This window comes from Anser cygnoides, chromosome 6, assembly GCF_040182565.1.
Source record: "Anser cygnoides isolate HZ-2024a breed goose chromosome 6, Taihu_goose_T2T_genome, whole genome shotgun sequence".
NCBI classification, from domain to species: Eukaryota; Metazoa; Chordata; class Aves; order Anseriformes; family Anatidae; genus Anser; species Anser cygnoides.
Window position 1 is genome coordinate 6,189,522 of NC_089878.1, and position 21,496 is coordinate 6,211,017.

General features: G+C 38.9%; 1 protein-coding gene across 1 annotated transcript in view; it reads right to left on the reverse strand.

Annotated features, from left to right (window-relative positions):
* Positions 1 to 21,496, reverse strand: part of COL3A1 (collagen type III alpha 1 chain) — a 51,404-nt gene that overhangs the window by 1,796 nt on the left and 28,112 nt on the right. Inside the window, exons 12-50 of the mRNA XM_013178763.3 lie at positions 21,160 to 21,204; positions 20,882 to 20,935; positions 20,159 to 20,203; positions 19,521 to 19,574; positions 19,125 to 19,223; positions 18,957 to 19,001; positions 18,734 to 18,832; positions 17,965 to 18,018; positions 17,728 to 17,835; positions 16,453 to 16,506; positions 16,239 to 16,337; positions 15,072 to 15,125; positions 14,617 to 14,715; positions 14,423 to 14,476; positions 14,257 to 14,310; positions 13,652 to 13,705; positions 13,254 to 13,307; positions 13,019 to 13,063; positions 12,830 to 12,928; positions 12,614 to 12,721; positions 11,987 to 12,040; positions 10,965 to 11,018; positions 10,811 to 10,864; positions 10,089 to 10,142; positions 9,666 to 9,773; positions 9,436 to 9,489; positions 8,883 to 8,936; positions 7,663 to 7,824; positions 6,901 to 7,008; positions 5,473 to 5,580; positions 5,017 to 5,070; positions 4,730 to 4,837; positions 4,041 to 4,094; positions 3,823 to 3,930; positions 2,665 to 2,718; positions 2,336 to 2,443; positions 1,376 to 1,658; positions 798 to 985; positions 367 to 609 (exon numbers count right to left, since the gene is read on the reverse strand). Of these exons, the coding sequence (XP_013034217.1) occupies positions 367 to 609; positions 798 to 985; positions 1,376 to 1,658; positions 2,336 to 2,443; positions 2,665 to 2,718; positions 3,823 to 3,930; positions 4,041 to 4,094; positions 4,730 to 4,837; positions 5,017 to 5,070; positions 5,473 to 5,580; positions 6,901 to 7,008; positions 7,663 to 7,824; positions 8,883 to 8,936; positions 9,436 to 9,489; positions 9,666 to 9,773; positions 10,089 to 10,142; positions 10,811 to 10,864; positions 10,965 to 11,018; positions 11,987 to 12,040; positions 12,614 to 12,721; positions 12,830 to 12,928; positions 13,019 to 13,063; positions 13,254 to 13,307; positions 13,652 to 13,705; positions 14,257 to 14,310; positions 14,423 to 14,476; positions 14,617 to 14,715; positions 15,072 to 15,125; positions 16,239 to 16,337; positions 16,453 to 16,506; positions 17,728 to 17,835; positions 17,965 to 18,018; positions 18,734 to 18,832; positions 18,957 to 19,001; positions 19,125 to 19,223; positions 19,521 to 19,574; positions 20,159 to 20,203; positions 20,882 to 20,935; positions 21,160 to 21,204 (3,387 nt within the window). The remainder of the gene's footprint in view (positions 1 to 366; positions 610 to 797; positions 986 to 1,375; positions 1,659 to 2,335; positions 2,444 to 2,664; positions 2,719 to 3,822; positions 3,931 to 4,040; positions 4,095 to 4,729; positions 4,838 to 5,016; positions 5,071 to 5,472; positions 5,581 to 6,900; positions 7,009 to 7,662; positions 7,825 to 8,882; positions 8,937 to 9,435; positions 9,490 to 9,665; positions 9,774 to 10,088; positions 10,143 to 10,810; positions 10,865 to 10,964; positions 11,019 to 11,986; positions 12,041 to 12,613; positions 12,722 to 12,829; positions 12,929 to 13,018; positions 13,064 to 13,253; positions 13,308 to 13,651; positions 13,706 to 14,256; positions 14,311 to 14,422; positions 14,477 to 14,616; positions 14,716 to 15,071; positions 15,126 to 16,238; positions 16,338 to 16,452; positions 16,507 to 17,727; positions 17,836 to 17,964; positions 18,019 to 18,733; positions 18,833 to 18,956; positions 19,002 to 19,124; positions 19,224 to 19,520; positions 19,575 to 20,158; positions 20,204 to 20,881; positions 20,936 to 21,159; positions 21,205 to 21,496) is intronic.

Below are 21,496 nucleotides of genomic sequence, written 5' to 3' on the forward strand. Positions count from 1 at the left end.
AAATACTTGGGTTTGCGCATTCCCATAATCATAGCCTATGCGACTGGCTTGACTCCGCTAGCCTTGAATTTCTTGAATGACTGAGATGATTCACTTACTACTGCTGTTAGTTTTAGAGTTGACATGAGATTGGGATCAAAGCTTGGTCCCCACGACTTCACTGTGGGCCTCTAAATGTCTTTGGCTCTAGAGCAAGATGTCTGTAAAGTACAGATTTAATTGGGAGTGTGTGCAACTTTCTACAGTTGTAACTGTGTCCTCTCCCAGGACCAAGGTCATACAAGGCTCTCTCCCCCTTTATTCTGGGCCTAGTACTCTAGCAGGAGTTATTTATTAGACTACCATAGTAAAGTCTTGTTTACTTACAGTACAGCCGTCTTCCAGAACTGCATACATGTATTTGCTGTTTCCTTCAGCCTTGATCTCACTTTCCACAGAGCTCATCAGCTTCAGAGCTTTTTTAACGTTTCCGCTGGCTTGATCCATGTAGGCAATGCTGTTCTTGCAGTGGTAGGTAATGTTCTGGGAGGCACGGCTGGAGAGGATGCGGAGGAATGCCAGCTGAACTTCTGAGACATCCTCTGGAAGGTCAGGATCGCCGTAGCTGAACTGCAGAGCACAAAATGTAAGCAAAAGGTTTTCATTTAGTCATGCCTAGAGCTGGTTTATATAGTTACTATTTACCCGTTAAATGTTTAGTTCAGTTTAATTTCAGGATTATTTCTTAGCAAATTGTGATGTATACGAGTACATTATTTGTACTACCTTTTTGGCTACTAACAGTGTTAATTTCTCACCTGGAAGCCTCCATTCATAGACTCTCCAAACCAAACATGTTTCTTTCCACTGTTTTCACTGGTCCACCAGTTCTTCCTTGGCACAGTGCTGGGGTTAGCAGAGAGGCATGTCTCACCAGTTTCCATATTACAATATACTTTAATAGCATCCATCTTGCAGCCTTGATTAGGATCAATCCAGTACTCTCCTACAGATGGTAAAAAGAGTGTTCAGGGACTTAGTATATTTGGAGAAGAATGCGACTGTATGACATTAGGCTTATTTCTATTTCAGAAAATAAGACTATATAAAAATACACTGATTTTATGTGAATAGTGTAAAAAGAATTATTGAACTTTTTTTTTTTTTAAGGGATTTAAACAAATTTGCACTTATAAGTGAATTGAAATCAGTGTATATACTGTGTAAATGCAGGGTATTTAAATGATTATTGTGTTTACCAACTTTATCATGACATTTGTTGAACAAATTAAATACTTCTTATAGCATGTCTCTGAGTATTTAAATACTCAAAGACAATAGTATTCAGGAAAGATCTAGATCTGCTACCATTAGCGCAAATAAAAACTTAGCATACCACTCTTAAGATCAGGATGGCAGAATTTCAGATCTCTGCAGTTACGAGCTGGATTCTTTCGTGATCCATCGGGACTAATGATGTTTTCAATCTGGTTGTTGATTGATTTCATTGAAGACATGATGTCACCCAGGTTGATCTCATTTTCTTTTGGCTCATCTCGATATTCATATCCATAGCCTACTGGACCTTTTTCACCAGCACCCAGGGCAGCTACACCACCACCACAACATGGACCAGGAGGACCAGAAGGCCCAGGAAGACCAGGTTGGCCTGGTGGACCCTAAACAGAAACAGTGGAACATGATGCTGAGTAGAGATCACAGGTTAAAACTATAAATCTGTGTGAATCCTAATCTTAAAAAAGAATCCTCATTTCATTTACTTATTTAATAATGTCACTTGCTATGAATAAATATGTTAGACATTACAGGAAAATATTTGTTTATGAATAAATATTTGTTAGACGTTCTTCTCCTAAACTTGGAATTTTCTTTTCCTGATTTTGTCAGGCTGTGACTGTCCTCCTTCTACTTAAGCTTTAGGAAGGTGGAACCCTTTTCACCAAAATCTAGAGAATGGAATATTTCTTGGCTTTGTAAGTAGTGCCATAAGCTATGCTGGTGACCTCTGCAGTGCTGGTCTCTTTGGAGGAATTTAAGAAAGCCCTTTTTTAGGGCACAAAGGGAAGCTGTTCTCTGAAGTGGAAATTCTATCTTCCCACTGTACACAGAAAAGTCAATAATTATCTGGGACTAACAACACCCAACACATCAGTAGTTACACTGAACTACAAGTTATCTGTATTTTTTTGGACATAGCCTTGATAGCTAGATCTGTCCTACCACAAACTCAGTCCATGAAGTACAGAATTTTCTGAGGGAGATATTTCAATGGGAGAGAGCTTTTGTTAAATGAACAATCGCTAAAGTAGTATTTGAGTGTGCACAGTTGACTTACTGCAGGGCCACTTTCACCTCTGTTACCACGGGGGCCAGGAGGACCAATTGGACCTGGATAGCCGCTTGTACCATCTTTTCCAGGGGGCCCAGCTGGTCCTGGGGGACCCTAGAACAAAGGTGAATGCATATATTATGGTAAAAATAGCTTACCAGATAGTCTTAATTCAAAAATATTTGTGAGAGCTTTCTAAAATTTCTGTACAGTTTATCAGGTGTTTTCTTTTTCTTCAGCAGTTGCCTGTTAGGATGGTCATTTTAAAATTATTATTATTTTTCAAACATGCTGAATCTTCCTTCCAGTTATGCTAAGTAAGGAGTTTTTCTTACCCTTGCACCCGAAGCTCCTGGACTTCCAATTGCACCTTGTGGACCCAGGGGACCCTATGAGGAACAGGTAAGTAAGTCATTCCAGTAATATTTTTCAGCTAGCTGGATGTGCCTTAAAAAAATACACTGAAAACATCTTTATGATTGTATGAAACACAAGTTTATGAAAGGACTATGTCAGATATGAGAAATAATAGTTGTCACTCTTTTGCCAGTAAAAGTTACCAAATGTTCTCTTAATGAAAAATAAGTTAGTGATATTCAAAATGCAAGACAACCAACGGACATCAACAAGCTTTGAATGGTATCTTGTATTCAAAGAGATAAACCATGTGTTTTAAAATGATTCATCTCATTGTCATAGGATAATTGAGAATTTATCAGCCTTCTTTTTACTCATAAGTGACTCAATAGGGTAATGGTGTGTTATTAAATAAATTTATATAGCTGGCATTTATAGTTAAAACTTCCATATTCTTGCCATCATTGGTAGAGTAACTAGATGCTTTTTGGTTTCTTGATTCTCACTTCTATCATGCATGCTATTAAGAGTTCTTTCCACTATAACCACCTCTTTAAGTTTTTACTTGTCATAAATACCTAGGGCATGCTTGTCTCTTACCCTTCAATTTTAGCTATTAAGAACTGTTTCAAATGGTAATGCATGTTTACAAGTCAGTAGTTTACAACTTCATGCCCATTATGCTCTGAAATTAATTACTGTGAAAGATGCCTGACAGAAGAGACATCTTTAAACTCCAAGCAGCTTTTTTTTTTTTTTTAAATGGATTTAGATGCCTGTCTAGCATAGGTTTTTATCTCTGACAATTTAATCAGGAATAGCCTATATAAATGAATACGAAGAGCGTTTTTTTTTTTTTTTTTTTTTAGTCAGAAAGACACAAAACTAAAAGGGATTTTAGCAAACTCAGCTCTAGCTCCTAGCAGCTTCTTCCAATTCTTTTAATATTTTTTTTTCAGGTTGATTCAGGAACATGAACTTTTCAACATGTATGACAATTAAATTACACAAGTCATTTCTTCTTTGCATTTTTTTCTTTCCTCTGTGAATTAGCGAAAGCCAACTAGTTACCTGAGATGCAAACCACATAAATTAAGAACACAGATGAAATTCTCAATCCACTGCAAAATACTCACAGGAGGACCAGGGAGACCAGGGGTACCAGGAAATCCTCTATGACCCTTGATGCCTGCGCTGCCTCGTTCACCAGTTTCACCTTTATCACCACGAGGACCTTGAGGACCCTTCAAGAGTAGATTTGCAATAAAAGGAGTATAGAAAGAAATGAGAAACATGACGGAACCTCAGAAAACAGTGAGTGTGTTTTATCACAAATACTTTAAATATGACTTACAGCAGGACCACGAGCACCAGCAGGACCAGCAGAGCCAGGAGGGCCAGGTGGACCCTGTGACACAATAAGAACAAGATAAAATGGATCAGTTGCAATCGACTAGACCACCTTTTTATTTCCAGATGGAGTATGTTCAAAGCCAGAAACTGTTCAGAGACAAGGAAAAGCTACACATACTATATAATCAATAAGAATTTTGATCAGTTGCTTTTCCTACCAAAGTTAGTCTTACTCAGCTGCTCATATGCACCAATGCATAATTTGTGCAGAAGACTCCTCCTTCAGTTTGTGAGGTGCTCAGTGCACCCAGTGCTGGTGTCAGCACTTCAGAAAAATAACTTGAATACTTCCAAACTTACTTCCTTAGTTTAATAAATAAGGCTGCTTATGCTGAATGAGCATCATATGGGATGAAAATTAATGGCCTGGTGGGACGATGTGCTTTTTGGCATCTTAGGTATGTGAATTTTGAGTTTACTGTATACATAGTTATCTGCAATATAAACTGTGATGTCTTTCCGCTTGATATTTTGATAAAAGTGGCCCTCAATGCCAAGAAACGAGGGCAGAAACAAATACAGATAGCTATAGTATCAGTCTTCCAAATTTCCACTTCTATTACTGTACGAAATGGACTTTTCACAGGAAAGGTATATAAATAAGCAGTAGGCTATTTGTTTTGGTTTTACCTGAAATCCTCTTTCACCAGCTTTTCCAGGGGCACCGTTGTTACCTGCAGGCCCAGGGTGACCAGGAGGTCCTGGAGATCCAGGAGGGCCACTTTCACCACGGTCACCCTGCAGATGGTAACAGCAAATAGAGCAAGAAATTTAATGTTTTACAGAATTTCAACATAAAGACTGCATTCTTTGGAATGTAAGAGGATTGAGGAACAAGTTACATGGCACAGAACTAGCTATCTATATTGCCAATATTACACAGAGATGACACTCTGAAGACAGTGTTCAGTCCTTACTTTGCCTCCTGGGGATCCATCGCGTCCAGGCAAGCCATCCGAGCCAGGGTTACCCTGGAAAAAAAACAGTGTGGTACAGTTTGTTTATAAACTGGATTATGAACAACCACCATGTTTTCTAGTAACTGAAATAGTGCTCATCGGAGCAAGGGTTTTCAAAAACGAAGTGTTTCTGGAGGTGGAGGGGCCCATAAACTATTTATTGGACATTTTATTTTGTAAGTACATGGGCAGTGAAGTCTCTTGTTCAGTTCCACGTGAGACAGAGACATGGTCCACTGGTAGGAAAAGGTAAAACAGAGATCGTACTTTCTCCTAACGTGAGAAGGTAATCTGTACAGGACATCGTCCATCAGGTGCTTGAGGGAAGCTTTGTGAACCTTAAAACATAGTTACTTCCTGAGTCTTCTGTATATAACTCACAAGCTATCAGGAAAGCCTAACACATCCACTCACATCTCTGCCGGGCTCTCCAGGTAAGCCTCTTTGTCCCATAGGACCTTGTGGACCAGGAGCACCACGTTCTCCTGGAACACCATTGACGCCTGGTTTACCGTCTTCACCCTAAAGAAAGAAGGAAGAAATTTAATTGTAGATAATATGCTTATGAAATGCCATCATGTTATATATCTTTAGTGAAATATACAGTGATTACAAAGGCGACCTGATAAAATGAAATGCCAGTGTGACGTTGGTGATTTTGAATACTTGGAACAAGAAACAAAAAAAAAAACAGCTTGTCCAAACTTTCTTTTCATCATTAGTAATATTTATGCAAGACCATTGAACCTAAGCAGTGTACTTTACTGTTTTCTCAACTAGAAAATTAGTAGGTGTGTCTCTTCTTATGTGCCCAAAAACAGTTGCCAAAGCATTTAACAAAAAAAAATGACCATCTATCACAATATTAGTGGTAAAACACAAACCAAGCCTCACACCTTCTTTTCTGGAGGCAAGTGTAAGTATTTTCCTGTTTGGGTTCTAAGTTTAGGCAAGAAGCATATTGGGAATTAAGCAAAGATAAACAAGTGGCAGTAGGTGGAACTGTAACTTAAACTCAAGGAGTGGTTATAGCCCATTACTCTCCATAAAGGGGCAATGCTTCATAAACTGTGGCAGGCTCAGGGCAGTGATCACTTCCCTGGGGAGCCTGTCCAGTGCCTGACCACCCTCTCGGTGAAGAACCTTTTCCTAAGACCCAGCCTGACCCTCCCATGGAGCTGTTACAGCTTCATGCTGTTCCCTTGGGTACTGTCACTGTCCCCAAAGAGCAGGAGCAGAGGGGCAGGCCCTTATCTCTCATGAGGAAGCTGCAGGCAGCCATGAGGCCTCCCCTCAGCATGCTTTGCTCTGGGCTGAACACACCAAGGGGCCTCAGCCACTCCTCACACACCTTGTCCTCTAGACCCTTCATCATCTTCGTAGCCTTCCTTTGGACCCTCTCTAATAGTTTAATGTCCTTCTTATACTTTAGTGCCTGAATCTGCATACAGTGCTCAAGGTGAGGCTGCACCAGCGCAGAGCCGGACACTCCCTTCCCTCAGCCAGCTGGCAGTGCTGTGCCTGAGGCACCTCAGGGTACGGTCGGCCATTTTGGCTGCCAGGCACACTGCTGACTCACGTTAAATTTGCTGTCTCGTTATATACTTCTAAGTAATCTGGTCTAAAAGTCTTGGTATTAGAGACTAAAGACAACCTCACATCCCATAGCTGTCCAATGGATGTTTTAAAGCCTGACCTTATGGTTGTAAGTGCAAATAATGGGATTAAAAAGCATTAAGAAGTACAACATATTAATTACTGTGACTCTAGACTATTTTTGACTGCTGGATTACAGTCACTGCACTAATTTGGAGGCTATCATTTCAGTGAATGTACACTCACCTTGCTACCGGCCATGCCAGCTGCTCCAGGGAGGCCACGCGGGCCTGGCAAACCCGTGTTACCGCGGCTACCAATGATACCTTGAGGACCGGGGTCGCCAGGTGCCCCCTGTTTAAGAGAAAGGTCAGTCAACACTGTGCATCTTTGACATTCAGGAAGGTGGCTTCTGGTTCTTGATCATAGAATTGTTAAGGTTGGACAGGTCCTCCAAGGTCATCTGGTCCAACCATCCCCCTACTACCAATGTCACCCAATAAACCACGTCCCTAAGCACCACATCCAAACTTTCCTTGAACACCCCCAGGGACAGTGATGCCACCACCTCCCTGGGGAACCCATTCCAATGTCTGACTGTACTTTCTGAGGAGAATTTTCTCCTAATTTCCAACCTAAACCTCCCCTGGTGCAACTTGAGACCATTCTCTCTAGTCTTATCACCAGTTACCTGTGAGAAGAGGCTGACCCCCCAGCTCCCCACACCTTCCTTTAAGGTACCCATAGAGAGCGATGAGGTCTCCCCTGAGCCTCCTCTTCTCCAGACTAAACAACCCCAGTTCACTCAGCCGCTCCCCATAGGACTTGTGCTCCAGGCCCTTCACCAGCTTTGTAGCCCTTCTCTAGACATGTTCCAGGGCTTCAATGTCCTTCTTGTACTGAGGTGCCCAAAACTGAACACAGTACTTGAGGTGTGGCTGAGTACAAGAGGACAATACACAATCCCTACCTATCGGTATAACAGGCCCTAGCTTGCCATGTACTCACCCTTTCTCCACGAGGGCCTGGTGTCCCTTTTTCACCTGGTGGGCCAGGCTCACCTCTTGCTCCAGGAGATCCCGAACTGCCAGGAGGACCAGCATTACCAGGAGGTCCAGGAGGCCCATCCTTGCCAGCAGGCCCTGCATTACCAGGGGGACCTGGACTACCCTAAACATTTTGAAAAGAAGAGCATGAGCTGTAGTATCTGAAACAGTGCTACACACTTACTGCATTTATCTTTCCTCAGAGAAGCAAATCAAACTTGGTTTGTTGCCTAAAGGTAGAGTTAGGGCGCAACCCCTATGCACCCAACTCTGACCTGGTTCTTATAAAGAGAATTAGTCCCATTGTCTACTGCTTTCAAGCCACATTTTTTCTCCTGACTATCTGGACATACAATTTGCATTTCACAGAATCAGAATCATCTAGGTTGGAAGAGACCTCCAAGATCACCTAGTCCAACCTCTGACCTAACACTAACAAGTCCTCCACTAAACCATATCACTAAGCTCTACATCTAAACATCTTTTGAAGACCTCCAGGGATGGTTACTCAACCACTTCCCTGGGCAGCATATTCCAATGCCTAACAACCCCTTCAGAAGGCATAAGGAAACACCTGCCTATTTGGGATGTCCAGTGGTTGTTATGCATCCAAAACAGGATGCACGTTCCTTACCCAAGGCTCTGCCACAGCAATTCTAAATAGTAGCAGTCCTAGCCGATTTCTAGATTCACTCATGCCAGATAACTTCACTGCTATCGCAAACGTGTGCTGAATGATGTTTTTCATTAAAACTCTTAGCTTAGGTAATCAGTGGGAAGAATTGCATTGACTTTAATGTTAATGTTAAATAAAACCCTACTTTTTCTTATTATTTAGCAATATTTGCATCTGTCATTAACTATAAAACCGAAATAAAATTCTTTTATTCAAATAAAATAGAAGTTTTCTCAGGTCTTAGTTACAGTACAATGAATAATTTGTAATTTTTATTAAAAAGGGATAAATACATCTTATTCTTTGTATTTGCTTAATCATTAAAGCAAATAAAAACTCAGATTGATTTTTTTACAGAGGTAAACTCTCTTTACTAGAAGTTTTTCTCTAAGCACAAACATCATATTCAAGATAACTTCGATTGTGCACTATTCATATCAAAGTACATCCAGATTAATTAAGATTAATAAGTCTAAAGATATCTGCAAGGTAAGAATACAACCTACATTGTTGCCAGGGGGACCAGGTAGACCACGAGCACCAGGGAAACCAGCAGCACCCTGTAAGACATCAATAATTTTGTCAGTTTCTGAAGATTAGAAAAATGACAATTTATCCAATTAAAGTCAGTTTTTGTACAGAAATCATTTATTTATATTTTTTAATAAAATCTGAATTAAACAGCCTGCAACTGACTATCAACTTTGTGAGGAATTTCCCCCCCCATACCTCATGGAAAGGTCCCACATGTCCCTCAAACGTGAACTAATTATCTCTGAGAAACTTGTCATAGATATCATATAAATCTAATAACTGCTGATATAAACCATTTTATAGCTTTGTGTTGTTGTCCCAAAAGCCATTTTGGCACCTTACTTAGATTAAAATCTATGAAATCCTGCTCACAAACGCCTCAGCCTTTATTACTCCTTGTGGAAGGCTTTAGTTATTCTTGAAATACAAATATTAAAGTCACTGAAGGCCTTGTGGTTCATTTACACCATGTTTGTTCTAACAGACAGAACCATTCATCAGTTACTAAATCAAAGAAACACTTACAGGGCCTCCAGGTGATCCACGTTCTCCTTTTGTTCCTTGGGGACCAGGTGGACCCTAAATGGAAAGAAACAAGTAAAGCAGATAATGTGAAAAATAAATAAGAAACTATAGGCTGCACCATTAAGTTACAGGCAGTTTGAATGCTTGCACTTAGGCCAAGCCACCTGGAGGCTGAGGGAGAACCGAAGAAGTGTCTCCATTTGGAGCAATAAGGAACAGCACATACTTACTGGTGCACCAGGGCCGCCTTGTGGACCTGCAGCTCCAGGGGGTCCAGCCTCTCCTCTTAGACCAGGTGGGCCTCTCTCTCCTTTCCCACCAGGTTCACCATTTTGGCCCTGTAGAAAAATTGTATTGTTATATTATGACATGACAACCAAACAATGCAGACAATACCACTGTAATGAGAAACTTTATCTAGACACTCTTCAGAAGGGATGACCTTTATTGGTCTACTGGCATGGGAAGGGAAGGGTAAAGAAAATGTTGCTTTGTGCGTGACTGAGTACAAAAAGAGTAGCAAGTAAATTAAATGTATGCAGTAAGTATTAACATTAAAGTGGTTACAGCCAAGTCTTTCTGAGATGAAAATTAATTTAGAGAGATGAAAAATTGATAGCCATATTCAATTGCTTTTAAGTATTTATACTTACTGGAGCACCAGGGAAGCCAGCAGGTCCAGGGAGACCTTGTTCACCTCGTTCACCCTGTAGATAGCAACAAGTCAGCAATGGAAGATGTCAGAAAAATAGGCTTCATATTAGAAGTTAGAGAACACTCATGAATACAGCTGAAGTTTCTTTGCCTTAACGAGGGGAGGGTTAGGGTAGGGGAACAGATGGACACACGACCAGACAAAAGGCAAACAAAAAAGGCAAACAACCAAAGCCAGCAGTTGCTCCTGAGCTCTAAAAAGAACTGTTCAGTAATTATATGATAACTATCTAAAGTGTGACAAACTGATCTCAGGTACACTTGTATAAACCCTGATCACAGTCCATGTTGTTTCTTAGATGCAACTGAGAGCCACAAGTGGTTTTATTAATCTAAGTATATATTATTTTTTTACTTAATCATAAGACAAGATAGAAACAAATCAAAAGACATCCCTCTGCTTTATCTAGCAACTACTGGTTCAAACTCTTGCTCTGATCTGTCATTGCAGCCCTCCAATCCCTTTACAATGTTAAAAGCTTTGACTTTCTGAAGCTCAGCATGTGTAAATCCCAAGAGTCAATGAGAGCTGAATGTACTTAGTTTATTATGGACTCAACTGAGTGCATTCTTGATAGGGACAGTTTACAACATGGGTGTAAACCTGTACAACCAGGCTAGATGAGTAAAGTTACGCTGGAAGAAAACGACTGTCACTTACAGGACCGCCACGGGAACCCATTGGACCTGGGGCACCTGCTGGACCAGTCTCTCCCTGTAAGGAACAAGAATGATTACCAGGATTTCCTCCTCTTCCCAGGAGACAGTGATGCTACTGTTCATGGTATTACACATCTTTATGGAGGATGCTTTACCTTATCTCCAGGTGGGCCGGCAGGACCAGGAGGACCGATGGGACCGACATTACCCTAAACAATTAGAAAATAATATATTTTGTATCAAAATATGACGGTGTTATCTCACCTATTTTGATCAATAACATATGTGTTTCAGTGCAAATGTTCATAATGATATTTAAATGAAAGCAGCTCTACAGTGCCAGCATGTAGTTGCACACTACATTTTGGAGTGATATACTGACATCACACTATTTTGTGATGTGAGACATCTCCATTTCTCATTATTTTTTTCCCCCCCATATAAATCTAATCCAAAGCCATTTGAAGTCAGTAAGGCTCTTTCAATGTCAGACAATAAAAGTCACCTATTGCTCTAACTTCTTATATAGACAATTGGTCCATATTTCTTTGGGATAAATTCAACATCTCTTGACCACTGCCCTCAATTTTTTTTCCTTGAGAATTGGATGTGTACCTTATGGTTTGAAATCTATTTTTCTACTTCCTCCCACTAGTACAAGCTGTGTTTATATTTTTGCTATCCCTTATTATTTTGATGTATGTACATGCAAGCAGTATTTGTTGGATTTATGTATACATTTCAAGTGCATATGCTATATAGATGTATAAATATATCATACATAGTAAACTGTAGTCTGTATGAGAGCCTTTGCTATCACAGTGTCTTTTTGTGCTTCATTATAACCAACACTCTTCTCAGCTGGCTAGCTTAAGGAAGCTAATAACATTTTTCCTACTTCTGCAGTGGGACAATGCTTTGGAGGGAAAGCACCAATTAACTATAATCTTATACTTGCAAAAACTGTTATATCTACTTGGGCAGCCATGATCACAAAGAATAGTAGTACGTCTCATTTAGTTCATAAAACCAGATTCACACAGCCAGAATGAAATACAATGGGGCTACTATTTTACCTCTCCTAGATCGTATTTATTCACTGTAAGTGTACTCGCCTTCTAAGCGTGGACTGTATGAAGCTAATTCATAAACTGTTAGAAGTTGAAAGACCACTCACCCTCTCTCCTCTTGCACCAGGAAGGCCATCAGCACCTTTGCCACCAGGTTCACCCTAGCAAGCAGAAGATGTAAAAAGCATAAGCAAAAAGCAAGCGAAAGACAAAACAACAGAAACAAAACAAAACAAAACAAAACAAACACAAACAAAAAACCACCACACATTAGTGAAGAGAGCATCTCCTACTGAGGGTATCCAAATAACCATATTTCCTTATTGTGGTCATACAAATCTGAAACAAGGTGACGTTCTGTGCAGTATTCAGCATCAGATACAGAATACCTGGATGCAAAAACTCCAGACTGATTCAAAATGGAGTCCATACTATGGGCAGGCAACTTGGCATAAACTATTCTAGTTGTTTATTAGCTTCATTGGACCTGTTTTGTTTTATCCTTCCCTCATGAGACGAAGCAGAACAAAATAGCTAGCATATTACATCAGCTGTAAAATGCTGTATTTTAAAAATGTATATGGTCCATATAACACTGCTAAATCAACAATACTGCACAATCAGTACCTCTGAAATCAGGCCAAAAGTGAACACGTGAACAAACCCCGTGCCTTATGGGAGGCTGACACTGAGATAGCATAAAACTGGCAGGGTGCGCAAGATGGGTGCATTACCTTATCCCCTTTTGGTCCAGGACTTCCAGAAGGTCCTCTTTCTCCGGGCATTCCCTGTAAGCCAGGCAGCCCTGTGCCTCCAGGGGCACCAGGGGGGCCAGCAGGACCCTAAAGAGTGACAAAACTAATTAGAAAAAGGAAAGAAAAAAAAAAGCGGTGTGGGGCATGACTGAATGCTGCACAGAGCAACAGGAAGGCAGGCAAGTCTGTCGGTACCTTGGCACCTTCTGAGCCAGCTGGACCTGGCCCACCTCTCGCTCCAGGAGGTCCTGGAGGACCCTGTGCACCACGTTCACCTGGGATACCATTTTCACCCTGTGACAAAGAAACATGTTATTCTTTGTTGTCAGGTTCATAATTGTCAATTTATTAATGTAACTGTAGAAATGATGCTGTATGATTTACCTTAGGGCCTGGGAATCCAGGTCCTCCAATATCACCTTTTGGCCCCTGTTTATGAGAAAATAAACACAAGTTATCCGTGCACTTTATTTAATAAATCTGCACTGTGGTTGGCACCCTGTTTCTCCCTCTTATTATCCCTGAAAACAGATTTCTCTGCTCTGAAGAACATTGATGGCTGTCTGAATTTGGAAACTTGATATATCTGGGAAGAGCTTTGAAAGGAAATAATACTTACTGGTTCTCCAGGCTTTCCATTTTCTCCAGCTGGTCCTGGTCCACCAGGCAATCCCTACAAGAAGGAACAGTATCATAAGGTAAGTCTAGGTTACATAGATATGCATTCTTCTATTTAGCAAAATGTTTTGACACAAAGATGTGGACCCTACTCATTCCCATCCTCTACAAAGGAGGAGGAACTAATTTGATAGTCAGCAGTTTAATATCCACTAAGCCAGCCATCTGGTTTGCAATTACGAAATACTGAGCAATACATTTTATCAACTGATTGATTTGTTTTACTTCAAAGTATGATGACATGCATGCTAGTGAAAGTGGTTAGATGTCTCTTTTTTCTTTCTCTTTTGTTTTGTTAGTCTGTTAATCAGAAAGAAATTAACTACAAACACACAGTACCTGGAGCCCAGGAGAACCTGATGGCCCTGGTTCTCCTCTCTCCCCAGAAGGACCCTAGAATCAAAGCAATGAGGAAAAAGTGAAACTGTCTGAGAATATTTCAACATAGAAACACCTCCACACCACCTCTAATCTATGTCTCTTTATCCTGAGTTGGAGAAGATACTTCACAGTTCTAAAGGCTAATGTATCTCAGTGTTCTGGTATTTGCTCTTTTCACCCCAACCACTAGATATAATTTAGGAGAAATATTTATCTCACTTAATATTTGTGTCACTTGACACTAGTCCAAAATTGCTAGCTCTGATAAACTTTGAAGGGAGCACGAATATGTCTCAATTAGAGAAGATATATCCCTAACAGCTGTGAACTGACTTTTCATTTCAACTCATACCACGTATACCTGCCTCAGGTTTTTCCCAACATAGTTTTAATGTATGGAAATAATGGGGAAGAAGAACTCTGGTATTTGTCTTCATAAAAGGAAGTTTCTTTATATCATAAAAACATTCCCCCCCCCCCCCAAATTTACAGTCTCTTTCTGTAGGTTGCAGACCACCTTGGCAATAGCTGATAATTGACTGTTATGGGAGTCCCACACTTACAGGAGGTCCAGGAGGACCAGGGAGGCCAACATCACCATTCTTTCCAGCAGGACCCTAAACAAAGGCAAAATTGGCCACGGTTATGAGTTGATATTTTTATAAAATCACATTATTAGTAATTAATATTTTTGTTATATTATTAAAAAAAATCATGAATAAAACTTACAGGAGTTCCAGGTGGTCCACCAGGGCCTCTTTCTCCATTCTTACCAGGTGCACCCTTACAAAAGAGTAAGATCACATTTAAAATACCTGTTCTGGTCAAAAAAATAATTCAAAGTTGTAGCACCAAATTCCTCCACTATGAAGCAATCATAACAGTTGATTGCTCAAGCACAGATGTGGAGAAATACCACTAACCTCATTTCCTTTAGGACCGGGGAAACCCATTACACCTGGTTGACCACGTGGGCCTGCTGGGCCAGGTGGACCAGAACGGCCAGGTTCACCCTGATTACCCTGGGATAAGCAGAAAATAAATTAAGACATGGCATCTCTTTGGTGAAATAAATGCCTATCTGTGAGTCATTAATAGTCAAGGTGAGATCAGGCTAGAGACATTTAAATGCAAGACTTCATGCATTTTGAATTTCAACCAAGCTTCTATATAATTCAATACATTTGAAATATGGAGTATAAGATCTGCACAAAGCTATTACAATGAAACAGCACCTGAAGCGCTCTGGTAATTAAAACAAACAAACAAACAAACAATAGACAATCTGACTATGATAACAAAGTGTCATGTAGATACTGTGGGATCAGGGTAAGGCCAGTAGGAAGACTAGTATAAAATACATGCATGTTGTACATACTGGAGGGCCAGGCTTCCCATCGCTTCCAGCACTTCCTGGAATTCCAGGCAAACCCTGCAATAGAAGAAAAAAATTGTTATTCTTCAGTTTAAAATGTGTAGTATTGAGTTACAATAAATAAATTTTAAAAATATTTTCTTGTTTTTAACTTCTTTATTAAAATCCTCTCATTAAGGGGAAAATTGAAGAAATCTAACAAATAATTTTGCTAGGATTTAATCCCTTTCTCATAGATTTTCATAGTATATGATCAAGCCATCAAACAACATGCACAAAAATATATTATTTCATTATTTGAGAAAAAACTCATTTCAGAGGGTAAAAATTCAAAGAATGAAACAGGTTTCACTGTGCCCTGTACTTAAAAGCAGCACAACTTATAATATATTTTTACTTATTATGTTTTATATTTTAAAATAAGATTATTTATGTTATATTTTAAGTCATTATTTTCATTTCCAATAAAATTTTAACTCCCAGAAGCCTGCATCCAAGCTCAAATTTCAATGTATTTCTTGTCAGCGGTTTCTAATTCTTAGTGCAGTTCACAGAATGTTACTATGTTCTGTGTGCATTATACAATAAATTATCTCTGAAAGTCTTCTTGATATATATGCTATGAAAATCTGATCAATCAGATTTATATTAATTTGCATTAATTGCAAATAAACTATATATAAAGCATTAAATATTTAAGTATATTAAAACACACATATTAATGCATAATTTAAACATGTATTTAAATTTCAAATTTAGCTCTATTTAAATAAGTAAAACAATATCAAATGCAATAAACCAGCTATCTATTAAATGTTATAAACATAACACATCTTATAATACACTTTAATATTCATTAAAACTTAAAAAGACAATACAGAAATTCATCCAATGCTAATTCATATTAAAGCCATATCTCGTAAGAATGCATGAGAGCTGTGGAGCATATTCAGCTTCATATAAATTTCATACATTCACTTGTGACAGCTGTTTCTGAAAGCTCCACATTCCTGCATGGTGATCTATAGAGCTATGAATGTATGTACCAGATTCAAAGGAAGTAATAACATCACTAGAATTTGTTCTCTAATTGGACTTCTCTGTTTTATCAGCTCAGATGAGGCATCTTTAATAGAATTTATCTTATTTTCTGTAGATATCTTGTCTTACTCTCATTCCTGGAAGACCAGGGCCTCCATCTTGTCCACGGTCTCCTGCAGGTCCACTTGGGCCAGGGGGACCTGGACTGCCACGTTCACCGGCAGGGCCCTAAAAAAAAAAAATATCAGGAAGGAAATTGGAATCATATTCAGTCTGAAATTGTCCATTCAAATTAACATGGATTCAACAGAAGCGTGGGATGGTTTTAGTGGAAGACTCATACCTTTTCGCCTGGAAGTCCATTGCTACCGGGTAAACCACGGAAACCAGGGGAGCCCTGTGAAATAAAAGAAAAAAATATGGATCTTAGGCAATATAACTTGGGTAATGGGAAATATTTTCTCTAAACTATTTACCTTTAGACATTCAGAAAATTAATGAAAGAAATACACGGAAATGGCATTTCACTGTGGTAAGAAAGTCTGAAGAAGAATTTTCTCAAGGACATAACCCTACTGATATAATAGATAGTCCTTCATTTTCTTTCAACAGGCCCTACATTAGTCCCTTTATTCATGAGCGTTTTTTTAAAATACATATAAAAAATAAAACAACACAGTCAGTCTTGAAGAACTATTTTCTTCTAATTCAATACTGAAAAGTGCTCTACTGTGTTATTGTAATAATTATATTTACTACTATCTTTATTGCTCACAAAGAATTTTAATTATAAAATATAAATTGCAGCCTAATTTATATATTTAAAATTATTCGTTCACTGTGCATCACATATATCATAGCTTCCTCATAGCTTCAGCAAGCATTGCAAGCGATTCTTAATTTAGGTGTTATAAATAAATGAATACAAGTTCCTTTGATGTAGATGGGAACAGAAATATAAAATTTGTGATGTTGTTGCTATTTTGTTATTCAATAAATCAATTCAAGAACTCCTTTGTGAGAATGCTTTTTGGAAAGTTACTGAATGTACTAGCTGAAAAACTGTTGATAATAATGACATTATAAGATATAAGATATCCTGACCATATTGTTATTGACATTATCAATGCTAAAGACATATTGACAATAAAGATGATGATATAATGACACATCCCGAATGTCGAAGAATTTGCACAAATTTCACTTTTCAAAGCTAATGCTTTGTGATGGCTATCACAAATAGTTTTTTGTTTTTTATTTTTTAAACAGAGAAGACATTTTGAAAGTAGCATAAAAATTAAAAAATGCTTCCAATTCCTATGTGGTGTTTACAGTTGTTTTTCAGCATGAAGCTTTAGATATGACTTCCACTTTAGTTCCTCAATATCAAAAAAAGAATTTAAAGTATTTCAGACTGAGATAGAGACAAACTCTGCAGCTGAGATTAGGAACTAGATAAGAATTCTCCCAAGTTTTGTAACCCTGTTCCACATGTTGAATTTGGTGAGAATTGATATGGAATCAAATTTCATCTCAAAGAATTTTGAATACCAGCTTTTTTCACCTTTGTACTAACTCAAAATATACCTAGTATGCATGGTCATCTACAGTGGCTTACCCTTTCTCCAGGTGTTCCAGGGACACCATTCTGGCCAGGTTCACCATTTGCACCTCTTTTGCCTTCCTCACCAGGAGGTCCAGGAGCACCTGGGGTGCCATTTTCACCCTGGCAACAATAACAAAAGCCACCAGTAACCTTAGGATTCCAAAAGAAATCCCCTAGTTTTGTGCGTGGAATGATTCAAGGTTCAAACTTCCTGGGAAGAAGCCTCTGAATGCATTTAAAATCACTTACACGCTCGCCTTTTGGGCCTGGATCTCCTTTTGCACCATTCTTACCAGGTTCTCCCTAAACAGAAGAAAATCTCATTAGCGTTATGGATTGCAACAGGGTATTATTCCAGCACTATCAGGTGGTACTAAAATACTAAGAAATAGACATATTTCAATATATTGACTAATTTTTATTATTTTAGTAATTTATTGCAACAGAATTAATAGAAACCAATTGGATCCAGATGTTGAATGTATGGTGCTCTTTGAAAATTCAGTAAAGAAGTGATGTAACCTTAAGCACCACTGAGAAGAATTTTATGTCTGTTGAGAAAGAACTATGTGTGGTGTATAGCTGCCAGGAGAGAGCATATCAGGGTAAACGACAGGGTAAGACTAGATACAACTCACTAGGTGTAGTGGACTGCAGACTCAGGACAATGGGAATTTTAGCAGGTGAAACTGGGATTTTAACATGACGGATTTTGTTTAATGCAACAGTTTTAGTCAAGATACTGTTTTGTTATGTGTTTCTGATTTGATACATAATTTAAGAAAGTGAATAAGTATTATTGATATGTTTAATTCATATATACCAATATACAAGGTAATGTGTGAAAAATAAATAATATATTTATAAAAAATAATTCTCTATAGTTACCATAAAATAATTTATGAGACCATCTCAAATTAATAGGACAAATTCAATTTATTTATTTTTTTAACAGTATCAGAAGTACTTCCACCATGCTTTTTTTGTACAAACAGTGTAATGAATATTAGTAACTCACAGGAGTGCCTTTTGCTCCAGGATTTCCACTTGCACCAGGTGGGCCAGGAAGACCACGGCCTCCTGGCAGACCAGGAGCACCAGGAATACCAGAAGGTCCCTGTGGAGAGCCAAAAGGAGATGACCGGGATGAACAGAGCTCAGCACGGTTGGATTCTGCCCAGGTCATCAGTGACCCTCATGAACTTAGTGCAGTAAAAGACACTGATATGAAAAGTACCCACCATTTCACCCTTGTTGCCAGGACTTCCAGCTCTTCCAGGAGGACCCTGGAAAAAAGAAATGTCTAAATTGATGCTGCTAACCTATCATCCTTAAACCAAAGGAGCTGTAAGGCTTTGTGAAGAGCAGCTGGCACTCCACTTCCCCATTCTCAGGTGGTATTTACATACCTGAGGCCCAGGTGGCCCAGCATGACCCTGAGGACCAGGTTCTCCTCTCTCTCCAGGACTACCACTAGCACCAGCAGGACCAGGAGGACCAGCTTCACCCTAAGGATAAAAAGGGAAAAATGAATGCATTTTAGCCATATCTCCATGGAAATCAGTATTAATGTCATGGCCTCTTCCTCTCCTTTGCGTGATTTGAGAAAAACGTTACCACTACCATCACCTGAGTGCAAGAGCCAAATCAGCTCAGCTACCCAATGCTGAGACACGTGGTCCCAGTGCAATCCATCAAATGTATGATGCATAGCTCCTCTAGATGCTGAAAGTTCACTCGAGACCCTCCCATAATGCAAAATAAAACACTAAATCCTGTATTATCATGTATCTGTAGCTGAATACCTTAAAACCTGGAGAGCCTGGAAATCCTGCAGTTCCAGGGGGGCCTGGGGGACCCTTAAAAAGTAAAAGAAATCCTATTAATACAAGAGCTGAAAGCCATATGGATAGAATTAATCTTAAGTTAAAGAAAAGCCTGATTATGACATTTTTCTCTGAATAAGGAAACACCTGGCAAAATAACAAATATAAATTATGCTATAGAAGATGAAGTTTGGCTAGTCCTAAAATATCACACCTATGTGTTGTTATCCTGACTTTCATGTTCATGTTCAGCTAAATTTCTTTGTTGTCAATTTAAAAAACACATGAAAGCTATCATTAAAGAAATACAGTTATAAAATTGTTCCAGATTTGTTTTAATTATAATAAACAGGTGTAGGAGAAAAATAAGCCCATAAAGGTGCTACACATACAAATGGGCATGCTCAGGTTTCATCATGCAGATGGAAAAGATAAATAACCTTTTGCATACCTCAGCAAAATAATGTCTTGGATAAGAGCATTCAAAATTTTATCTGCATAGAGAACAGCAATTCTATTCTGATTTAAAGTGTTAAAAATCTCCTATTTTCACTGTATGGCTCAAGCATCTTGATCAACACAAATATTCAAATTCAAACAACTCTAGGTCTTCTTACAGGTGGGCCTGCTGCTCCTGGAGCTCCATCTTTGCCATGGGCACCCTATGGAAAAAACAGAGGGGTCTGATAAGAGCACTACCTGGGCACAGAACCCACATGCCTTAATACCCATGACTCACAAAGCATCTCTCTGTGTTTGTACAGTCCCACTTAGTTTACCAAACCCCAAGGATTCCTCAAGTGTGAAATTCTAGAATAATAATTAACTAAATGTTATTGAAGGAATATCCATCACTTTATGTGACTTGCACTGTAATGATGAGACAGCAAGACACAAAAATATATTCTTCTGAGAATTCTTAAGGAAATAACAGTTACAAGAATCACCTGTGGCCAGTTTTTACTGGTAAATAAAAAGTAAAAATAAGTAAGATCAAAATAACAGTTACTTCTAACTCACATAAAAGACAAAAAGATCACTCCAAAAGTCTAACAGAATGTGATACCAGAACAGTATGATTTAAATCATAAATTGCCTGTCTTACAGACATGTTAGACCAGGTCCGCTGCTCAGGTTATCTAGTATTTGTACAAACATCGCTGGTTAGCTGGGGAGGGATATGTTTTCATATATGATTTTACAGATGCTATGCAGTTTTCTAATCCTTTGCATTACAGATGTTTTAAGATAAATCTTAAAACAAGCAAGGAATTCCCAACATATTGAAACAAGATATATGTGCTTGCTGATAAGAACAACAGCTGTGATTAATTACTTACAGGGCCACCAGGATTCCCAGGTCTTCCTCTTTCACCAGATGGTCCTCTTGGTCCCTAGAAAACATAAGAAAACTAGTTTGTGACATGGTTTCCTAAACACATATGGCTTGGTACTGCTTTTATTTGCAGACCTTACTATTGGTCAATGTATGTGGTAGGGTAACTAAGGCTAAAAAAAATAAATAAATAAAAAAAGAAAATGAAAAGATGAATAAATCTATTAAGGGGAAAGTGTCAGTGGCCCTTCCATTTAGATGCTACAGGGTACACATATTTACCGGTTGGCCCGGTGATCCGTTTGCTCCAGGAAGACCAGTTTCACCCTGTTATGTAAATTAAAAAAAAAAAAAAAAAACACAAACAATTACAGAATCAACTCTGGTGAGAACATTTTTTGGTTTATTCAAGAGGAAGAGACAGCCCACCCCTTTGCCCCTTTCTGTGTGGTGCTGTGTCTGCAGCATGAACAGACATCTGTGAGGCCTGAGCCACCAAAGAAAATGCCAAAAGAAAATATTTGAACAGAAAAAAATAATTAGGAAGACACAGTCCTTTAATATTATGGAATAAAGTCAACTGATCTGGGTATGTCCTGTCCTTTTAGAATCTCATCTT